The sequence below is a fragment of the Protomyctophum bolini genome (genome assembly GCF_963924005.1).
Source record: "Protomyctophum bolini genome assembly, chromosome: 2".
Taxonomy (NCBI): domain Eukaryota; kingdom Metazoa; phylum Chordata; class Actinopteri; order Myctophiformes; family Myctophidae; genus Protomyctophum; species Protomyctophum bolini.
Window position 1 is genome coordinate 8,991,877 of NC_137863.1, and position 11,256 is coordinate 9,003,132.

Here is an 11,256-nt window from a genome sequence, read left to right on the forward strand (position 1 = left end):
GGCTCGAACGAACTGACCGGAAGAGCAGAGGTGGAAGGAAGCACAGACGAAGAGCTGAGAGGATGGAGAGAGAGAGAGAGAGAGAGAGAGAGAGAGAGAGAGAGAGAGAGAGAGAGAGAGAGAGAGAGAGAGACACAGAGAGAGACAGAGGGGGGGAGGGAGGGGGGAGAGAGAGAGGGAGGGAGGGAGGGGGGAGAGAGAGAGAGAGGGAGGGAGGGAGGGAGAGAGAGAGAGATTGAGAGAGGGGGGGGGGAGGAAGGTGGGGGGGAGAGAGAGGGAGGGGGGAGAGAGAGAGAGAGAGGGAGGGAGGGAGGGGGCGAGAGAGAGAGGGGGAGATTGAGAGAGGGGGGAGGGAGGAAGGTGGGGGAGACTGGGAGAGAGAGAGGGAGGGAGGGGGAGAGAGAGGGAGAGAGAGAGAGAGAGAGAGAGAGAGAGAGAGAGGGAGGTGGGAGAGAGAGAGATAGGGAGGGGGAGAGAGAGAGAGAGAGGGAAAATAGAGACTTGCATAAATGAGAAAGAATCGTGAAAGAAAACGGACTACCGCGCAGGCGCGCAAAACTTCTCCTCCCCTTCTCCAAGTGTCCAAACGGGAGTAGAGTGCATTCACAACTTAGACCGCGACGCGCTCACACACACACTCTCTCTCACTCCCGTACCTTCACGTTGGCTTCCCTGCCAGTTTGACCATTCAACTTATTAAAACCTACAAACACACACACACAGTCAGTCACACACCATGCCTGCTACCGAGAAAGACCTGGCCGATGACGCGCCCTGGAAGAAGATCCAGCAGAACACATTCACCCGCTGGGGCAACGAACACCTCAAGTGCGTCAACAAGCGGATCGCGGACCTGCAGTGTGACCTGAGCGACGGGCTGCGGCTCATAGCCCTGCTGGAGGTGCTGAGCCAGAAGAGCATGTACAGAAAGTACCATGCCCGACCCACCTTCAGGCAGATGCGGCTGGAGAACGTGTCCGTGGCCCTGGAGTTCCTGGACCGGGAGAATATCAAACTGGTGTCCATAGGTGAGTGCTTGTGTGTGTGTGTGTGTGTGTGTGTGTGTGTGTGTGTGTGTGTGTGGGGGGGGGGGGGGGGGTAAATGATGATGGTTGGTAACCAAATGGACCCTTCACCAGCACCTTGTATATCTTTATCTCTTTCTTGAGAGCTCATGAGTTAAATTATTGTTAAACTGACTGCCTGCCTTCGGGGGTGTTTGAGGTACCCCCTCCAACTGTATATACTTTCTAGCCCATACATTCCCCCTTTTCATGTTTCATGTTTTTATTATATTTTGACACTTGCTTTGGCAATGTAAATGTGTGTTTTCTCATGCCAATAAAGCTCATTTGAAATGAGGTAGTAGGATTGAGATTTGGGCTTTTGGGCTTTAATTATAGTTAGAACTTAGAAGAATGTGAGAGAAAGTGAACAATGGCTCCAGTCACCTCACCCAGGTCACCCCTAGGCACCTGAACTGAAACATGCTTTGTTGAACATTAACAAGAGAACTTTATACGTCTTTAAAGCTTTTAAATGTGTCTTCGTTCCGGTGTATGCATACTTTATATAGTACACACTACACAGACACCATGGCAGTGTGTTGATTAGCCTACTTAAACCCAATGACGAACTATGGTGAACTCAGAATTGTTCACAATGTACTGGTATGAATGAATTGTTAGGGCTAGCCTATACATTGGATTAGAATGCCCCCCCCCGCCTTGCCAGCAGTGAGCAGGTATAGCACCGTTTCTGTCCCTGGTTTCTTTAGACTTCCTGAAGTTAACGTTTAACTATCTGGTGTGTAGAGATAAACCCATACATACAACTTGCCTGGGACGTATATAGCTATGCAGCTATGTTTTTCATATCCTATTGGTTATCTTCTAAAGTGTGTGTGTGTGTGTGTGTGTGTGTGTGTGTGTGTGTGTGTGTGTGTGACTGTGCGTGCATGTGCCTATGAATATAGCCTGCACGTAATCAACTTTACTTAAAGACAGCTCTATGATAAAACACACACCTCAGACATGTCAGCCTGCATCTCCCCTCCCCTTGTGCATGCACCGAAGTACGCCTGGCTGTGGCCGCACGCACACACACACACTAGCACACGCACACACACACACACTAGCACACGCACAAAGCACATCGATATAAAATGTAGCTGTGGTAAGTAATAGGCATGCATAGAGTGACATCACCTCTCAGATGTTTCAACTTTGGCTGGTGGGCAACCGCAGGTGTGTGTTTGTGTGCCTGTGTGTGTGTGTGTGTGTGTGTGTGTGCATCAAAGTCAGGAATCTTGTCTTCCTGCCAATGGTATGGATTGTTTTTAATTAAATTATAATTTTTCATTCAAGATGTTTGATTTATTACAGGTTGTTATTAAGGAAAGGCTAGTTTATTTGTATAGGCTATAGCACATCTAAAATATGAGGCAATTCAGAGTGCTTTACACAAAACATTTAAGCGTTGTACACAGAGCATTAAGTAAGACTTATAAACATTATAAAAGGACATTTGAGTACACATAAAGACAAGTAGAATTTGTTCAAATGAAATGAAGATAATACAATTAGAACAGAGTTGTATAGGCAAGGCAGCATATCTGCAGTTTTCTGGGACTCTGCTGGGCTCAAAAAGCAGACAAAGCAGATGAAGTGAGTGACAGACGGTCAACATTTTTAGATACTTGTAATTGTAGTTAAATGTGGCTGACTGGCTGTATTGATTTTGTGCTAGATGATTTAGCAGTGTCATTACACGATTATCCTTAGAGACTTTGCATTGCATTTAGCATACCTTGCTGAAGGACTCATTGCGACTTTTCTGAAAAACGAAAACAATTCTATTAAAAAAAGAAAAGAAAATGATGTTGCTATATAACATAGCTCATTGAGTTGCAAGGAGTTGCATTGGTGTGGTTCACCTCAGAAAACCTTTGTCCCGACCCAACCCTTTGGTGTGGCTTGGGCTTAAAGGTTTAACAACGTTCTAAATGGGTTAAGAATCCAATTCTCAAACTCGACTGACTGACTGACTGACATTCATCATTTGACACACAAATCAGGGCTGCTGTCGCACACGTTTCATGAATCAGATATTGTTCTTTTCTTAGGAACAACAACACACTAGTAGAAAATGTGAGAAAGGTTTGGTGAATGAGGAGAGGAGATCATTCTGATTGGTTCTTGTGGGGATTGAACCTTTGTTCGTCCCAATGCATTGTGACCCTTTACCTCCTATCCAGAATGAGTGGACACACACACACACACACACACACACACACACACACACACACACACACACACACACACACACACACACAGTCACACACACACACGACTCATGATCCCATCATTCCTGTTGACTACGCAGGAAGTGTGAACTGACAGGTTCAGTGGGAGGGGCTAGGTCTGAACCCATCCTTCCTTCCTGTTGTTTTGGATCAAAGAGGAGAGATAGGAAGTTGATGTTCTGGAAAATGATGAGAAGACCACTGCAGGTGTGGGTGCGTGTGTGCGTGTGTGTGCTCCGTCCTGTCTAAACGGAGTAATACTTGTCAATATTTACATGAATACATGTCCAGTAGTTCACATGGAAAAGCTGTGATTGTGCAGAACAGCTTTATCACACTTTATTTTGAATTTTATGTTATTGAGCTTTTCAAATGGCACCCACTCACCCACTAATGTTTGATTTTAGCAGGTAGTTTGACTGCTAGACCCTCAAGTGGTCTGAGGAGATCAGCCTTCTCTGTTAACTACTTTCAACCTGCATGCCATTTGGCCTTTTAATGTCATTATGTGTTAAATCTGAAATGTTTCAAAAAACATTATCAGACCTTTGACCGTTTCTGAATAGGGCTTAGGGACGAGTTGAGCCTCACATGCAGCACTTATTCCCAGCCTGTGTACTGTTCCCACTTCCCACCAATCAAAAGATTATATTTAGGTTTAGGTTAGAGATGGTTACACGTCAAGGTTTAGGGTGATGGTTGGGGATGTCTGGCAATCAATCCTTAGGAGTCTGGAATTGCACCAGACTGAAAGGAAGTGCATGGGTAGACATTAAGCCATTAGCGACTTTAAGCAACGACGGCTACGGCAGTCTGCTACGGCAACCGGAAATGGATCAGTGCTCGATACATAAACCTGCTCTCCGTCGCAGCCCTTTCTACTATGGGAGAAGCTACACTTACACGTAGTGTACAACGCCATGTCATAACCATGTTTATTGAAATGATAGCTGTCCTACATTTACACCGATTGCTCCATCGCCTCTCTTATGCTGTGTAATGTGTTGGCATGCTCTGAACGAAGAAATAACACTACCATATGTCATATTAAACGCCGACGGCTGCTTGCTTAACGCTTTTGACAGCTACGGCGACGGTGTCACAGCTCCCGTACTTCTGCCTAGCGGAGCCGTCCTGAAAACAGTCGTTGCTTAAAGTCCCTATTGAAATACGACAGTTACGACAACACTGTTCACTTCATGGGGCCAGTCAGTCCCATGAAGTCTTCTACATACTGTAGACTTCACAGAAATGAAGTCGATGTAGAAGACGATTTCACAGAAATCATTACAAAACAGTACTACAGGGGATTGATTAGACTTTATTTATCATTATTTCATTTTCAGGGCATTATTTCCACTGGCCTAACCGGGCCAGTGCATGGCGACATCTACTGGCCCGGACTGTGCCGGACGCTCTGAAAGGTCCATCCGGGCAAATACATTTTTTGTTGGCTTTCGCCTTTATTTTATATTTTTTATTAAGGGCTGACAGGAAATGGGGAGAGAGATGGGGGATTACAAACATTGATGAGTTATTTTCTTTGTCTCATTCTGTGTCTTTAAACACTATGTTCAAACTCATATCTTAATAAGAGTGTTTCCTAGTTCTGTTCTGAGGTGTGTGTGTGTGTGTGTGTGTGTGTGTGTCCACCCACGTGTGCGCGAGCGCACCCCTATGAATAGATTTTGTGGGCAGTTTGATGTGGGCGGGGCTGAGAGTGGGTGTGGCTGGGAGTGGAACACTCAGTGATGTCAGGACTCTGTACATTTGGTTTTCCACAGCAAACAGGAAATTACATAGGTGTGCGCACGCACGCACGCATGCACGCACACACACACACACACACACACACACACACACACACACACACACACACACACACACACACACAGAAATACTCAGTGGACTAGGAAGAGATTATGTTCACATTCAATATTGTTGAATGAGTTTAACATTCATTAAACTAGTTGACTAGATAATACAGTACATGGTTGGTCAACAATCAGTTTGCCAGTCAGTGAGCCCAGCAGGCCGTCTGCCAGTAATCAGTCTGCCAGCTAGTCAGCCAGTCTGTCATTCAGAGGCGAGAACAGGGTGAGAGAGAGAACAGAGGAGAGGTTGTGTTTCTGTCCAGATAGTGTTGATTTGTCACATATCACAACTGCATGATGGAGAACGAGAGAGGGAGGAGCAGAGAAGCAAGAAACTGACGAAAGAGCATATAGCAGGCGTGTGACGTATGTGTGTGCTTTTAACAGCATGTAAGTTATTAACACATCTCTTTAATATATATATTATATATAGGCTATTAAGAAGTTGTTGCGTTGATTAATTGTTAACTGTCATGCAGGCTCCTTTGCCCGGGCCCCTGCTCTTTGTCTGTTACACAAAGGAGGAGCGCTGCTGAACCCTGCCAACGTTCTGCACTACCTCCAGCACACAACAACATACCATACCTCAACAGTCCAGCCAAACAACATGCACTACCTCCTCCTCCACCACACAGCAACATACCATACTTCAACAGTCCAGCCAAACAACATGCACTACCTCCTCCTCCACACAATACCATACTTCATGAACCAACCAAATAACATGCAAAACCACAACAACGCACCAAACCACAGCACCCACTAAATGACAACACACCAAACTACCACGAACGGCACAAATCACAGCACATCAAACCTACGGTGATCAGACATCCCGATTTGTCCTGAGTCCCGACAAATATCTCCAAAACACTAAAATGTCCCATTTTCAACATTTATTAAGAAATTGTCCCGGTTTTCACCACAATCCCGAACACGTGTAAATAAAAAGAAAAACTCAAATGTCCAAAGAATTTCAAAAATAGCCGTAATTGCAGATAGCTGATGTAATCGGTATATGCCCATATGGCCATATACCTTTTTGCCCACAAATGGAGCTGACTGATTTATTCGTACCTGATGCCATGACATCGACAAATTGAGGTTAGACAACAACAGTCAATATAGCATAGCTGCATTGGGAACTCCTTATTCTCTATGCTTATGGCTTAGTCATAGTAACATGAGTGTGAGTATGAGTATGAGTAACTCCTTCCTTATACCCTATGCTTATGACTTAGTCATAGTAACATGAGTATGAGTAACTCCTTATACTGTATGCTTATGGCTTAGTCATAGTGACTTTTTTATTTTTTCTAAATTATTATCCCACGATTTTGCAACCCATTTTTCACCCGGTGCCAATTGCCCTAAGCTGTAATCCTGGGTGCTACTGTCCCTCTGCCCACCTGGGGAGAACCCCGAACTGGGCTCATGCTTCCTTCAATGCATGAGGAGAGAGCAGGCCGAACAGAGGGGAGTATAGAGACCAGTATTACTGCATGTTTTTGTGAGGGTACCGGGGGGACACGGGGAGAAGAACATGCAAACTCCTCACAGAACTTAAGGTCCTTTCGCCAACTCCACCTAGCGTAGAGGATGGGCACTGATGACGTGGAGGAGAGAACATGCCCACAGCGTCCCCGGCGGGAATCAAACCCAGGACCTTCTAGCTGAGACGTGACAGCATTGCAAGATATTTAACCAATGAAATGTATTAACAATAGATTCTGACTAAACTGAACTAAACACATGATCCTTTTTCCTTTTTTGGGGGGGTTTGTGTGGTTTTGGACATGCTAGGTTTCTGCCCCACAGCAACGATGAGTCTGTCTGTCTGTGTGCACTGGCTGAGCCCCCATGCAGCCACTGCAGCCAGGCACTGGTCTCATGGTGCACTGCTGACTGACCCATTTATGCGTCTGCACATTTCTGGGGTTGGCGGATGGGTGGGCGGGTCCGTCCACTGAGTCATGCCCCGTAGCATAGAGCAGTGGTTCTCAAACCTTTCCATGTCCAGGACGGTCCTCCAATGTATTTGGCCACGGACACTCAAAATAGTTGGTGCCAGGAGGCAGGGACCCAAGATACAAGATTTGTACGTTTCAAGAATATTACAAATTTGTTTAAAAAATAGTTGTTTTGAAAATGGAAGGTGTAGCGGAATTGGAATTGCGACGGCTAAGGATGTTGTAACTGTTGAGTGTGATTGTAGTATTGTCACATTGTGAAACCTGCTGGATGGGTGTGAGTTTGACTGAATGAACACACCTAGGATTTGTGTGTGTGTGTGTGTGTGTGTGTGTGTGTGTGTGTGCGCGCACACACACACGCACACACACACACACACACACACACACACACACACACACACACACACACACACACACACACACACAAGTGTTTGCCTGGTTTGTTTATATGGTATTATGGTTTGTGTGTGTACTATGCACATGTCTGCTTGCTCACTGACTGGGCTGGGTTCTCTGCTGGATTTATTCTAATGCTTTGCTCATCTCCCTGTTTGTGTGTTTTTGTCCTGTCTTGTTATGAAACTTAATCTGATAATGAATAATGCTAATGGTGTAATCAGAATAATTGAAATGGAAGTGGAAAAATACAGGGTTTGGTTTTACTATTTAGATACCAGTAGCTGACAGGAATCTTTTATTTAGCAATTTTAACTTTGGGGATCTTACTCTAATTTAGGGAAATATATTGTACCCTTAAAATTCACAAACTTGCAAAGAAAGTCAGCTAAATATGGAAGTGTGTGTGTGAATGAATGAATGAATTTTATTTTCGTGTCTTGTCATTTAAGACCCATCCCTTACGGGATTATAAGACACCAACAACATAAATAAACAATTTCACGTTCACTTCCCACACAGAAGTTACACAATTGATCAAAACAAAAACAGAAATAAACATTATCATAAAATAAAATAAAATACATCACATATAAGTTTTCTTTGTCCGTATGTCCCAAGCTTTCTCTATATATTCTGCTAATGCAAATATATTTTGTTCGAAAATCCATCTCAGTCGCTCTGCATCACTTAACCACATCAGATCTATATTTTTACATCTGTTAAATAACTTTTGACGTAGCTCATGTGTGTGTGTGTGTGTGTGTGTGTGTGTGTGTGTGTGTGTGTGTGTCCGTGACCATGTGACACACGTCACATGGTTGCCATGCGACTGTCTCTAGTCTGCAGTCATTCTATTGGTCAGTGGGTAGATAAACACCTGCTCTTTCAATTTTGTACAAACTCACAGTCACACTATTCTACCAGTATACACCAGTAGGCTAGTGTTTTTAGGTTTTTTTTCATTGCATTTGTTTATTTGAGATGGTCAGTATATTGTAACAGTACAGCATTGTACATAGTATAGTATAGTACAGTAGTGTACTGTGTAAATATATATATAGGTCGGTGAACCAACCAGCCTATTTTTGACCTGTGTCGAGGCTAGTGTCGCAGTGACTATCGTGTGTCAGTGCAGGCGCAGCAAGAGTACACAAAGCGTTACGTTAGGAACAAAGGCAGACAGCGAAGTGTCTTTGGCCACTGGCTAATACACTTTTCCATGCTGTGATCACAGTGATCATTGTTGTTGTTGTTTTCCCTTTGAATGTTGTGTGTCCGCTGCTGGCTACCTTTCCCTTATTCGAGGCGATATAGAAAAGGGCTGTACACTTTCACTTTCAACACTGAGTGAGGGAACTGCAAAAGCTGGGTGTTGGAATTTAAAGCCGCGCTGTGATTGACCAGTAGTCACAGACCCCACAACGCTGGGTTGAAGACGCAGAGCTCAAGACGTATCATGGCGACGAAACAGAGGCATGTCCTCCTGTGTATGTCAGCAAAGGTGTGCACTCCATGTTGGTCACCAATATGTGGGAGTGGAATTCTCCCAAATGTAATAATGGATAGAATTTTCATCCATTGTCCCTTAAATACAAAAATAAACCAAGATAAAACGACAGAATAAAAATCAATTATAGTATAAATAAATAAACAAACAAACAAATAAATAAATACAAAGGTTAAAATAACACTTGAACACTTCAATAATTGAAGTGTGTCTTTCTTAAATAATGAATGTTGGAAGTTTGATTGGCTAACTCACTTCCAGACCAACTGTTTACTCAGGTTGCCAGGGCGACAAGTGGAATGTGCTTCTTCCTGTGCTGAGTCGGAGGTTACGTCTGTCTGTCTGTCTCTGTCTGTCTGTCAGGACCAATTGATTTCCTCTCCTGTCTGGACACCTTGTGTCAGCCAATTAAACGTTAACCATTTTTCTACTGACTGAAACAGTTTTTGCATGCACAAGCGTGTGCACGCGCACTCTTCTCTCTCTCTCTCTCTCTCTCTCTCCTTTTGTCTTCTCTTTTTTTCTCTGCTTTCTCCTCTGTCTATTGGGAAAGTGTGTGTGTGTGTGTGTGTGTGTGTGTGTGTGTGGAGGAGTAGTTACAGAGGTTCTGTTTGTTTGATGTAACTTGAGAGACACGCGCACACACAGTGTATCTCTAGTGTTTTTGTTGGTTTAAGCCAAGGTCATTTTTATGTCATCTGTCTCAGTTGCCCCTGTTGTCATGGAAATGTTTTAGAGTGGAAGCCTGGAAGGGACAAATGTAACGGATGTTTTTAACTTTTTTATTCCATGTTTTTATGTCTTTAACGTAATGCGTAATCTCGTGCTGGAGCTGTGACATCACATCATCTATGGAGCAGACATGAATATTCCTCAAAATAATTCAAATCGGTCTCATAACGGAACGCTTTATGGCATATAACTCTTGAACCGTTCCCCTCGATTCCTTGGATCATGATGTAACTCCCCAAAAAGGCCATACCCAGTTCCACCCAACTTGATTTTCACATTTATTTTCCTCAGAAATCTCACTTTGCATAAAAATGCATTAATAAAAAATCACTACAACTACAAAATCGCATTATCACTGTATTAGTCCGATTCCAATCTTTCATATTCCAGCGAAATCTTGGCTATACATACATTGGTTGAATTCATCACCAATTAGTCTCCTAGCCTGCCTTGTAATTTCTGTCTTTCTCCTGGTCTGTCCGTCTGTCCGTCTGTCTCCTAAACTGACTGTGTCTTTATCTAGGCTGTCTGTCTGTTTTCTAGGCTGTCCTTTCATCTGTTCACTCTCTTCACCTCCCCATCTGCAAGCCACACACACACACACACACACACACACACACACACACACACACACACACACACACACACACACAGCATCTTTCCTGTCATCATGGACTCACATCACCTCACAAATATGTAATTTAACACACAAGTGTGTGTGATTGATAATGATGGTGGTTTACCCCCTACAGCCCAAATTCTTCTCTTCTCTTCTCCAACTCCCACACATACGGTGCGTGCACGTACACACACACACACACACACACACGCGTGTACACACACACACATCACTGCAGTGGTCCTCTCTTCATGGTTGGCTGTGTGATGACATCATTGCCTGGGAATCAGAAGGGTGAGGTCATGTAAGGCCATGTGTGTGTGTGTGAGTGTGTGTGTGTGCGCACTCTCTCTCTCTCTCTCTCTCTCTCTCTCTCTCTCTCTCTCTCTCACACACACACACACACACACACACACACACACACACACTTTCATGTCTCAGTGGTTAACGTCATAACAGATGTGAATTTGAATGTGTATCTGTGCTTGCGTTTGTGTGTTTTTTTTTGGGGGGGGGGGGTATAGGTTTAGTGTGTTGTATGCATATATTCCACAGAATACAGAAACACTTTTTACATTAACAAAAAAGTAGTGTAACAAATTGTTTAAAAAAATGTATAATTATTCATTGGCTTAACGACCAATTTGGTTGTTATTATGAGTACTAATAATTATTAATGGTAATAAATACGTTACTTATGGTAATAAATACGTTACTTATAATCCAAGCCATTTCTGATGGAATTGAATTGAATAATGCTGCTGTGTGATACAGTGTGACCCAGGGTGTGGGGAGCACAATGAGCTCAGCACAATGATGATATTGGGGTGTGTGTGTGTGTGGGTGTG

General features: G+C 43.8%; 1 protein-coding gene across 2 annotated transcripts in view; it reads left to right on the forward strand.

Moving 5' to 3' along the window:
• The first annotated feature begins 501 nt into the window (after positions 1 to 501).
• The window catches only part of flnba (filamin B a), a 56,920-nt gene continuing 46,165 nt past the window's right edge, over positions 502 to 11,256 (forward strand). For both annotated transcript variants that reach the window (XM_080792885.1, XM_080792886.1), the window contains exon 1: positions 502 to 1,028. In XM_080792885.1, the coding sequence (XP_080649011.1) occupies positions 737 to 1,028 (292 nt within the window). In that variant the 5' untranslated portion in view covers positions 502 to 736. The remainder of the gene's footprint in view (positions 1,029 to 11,256) is intronic.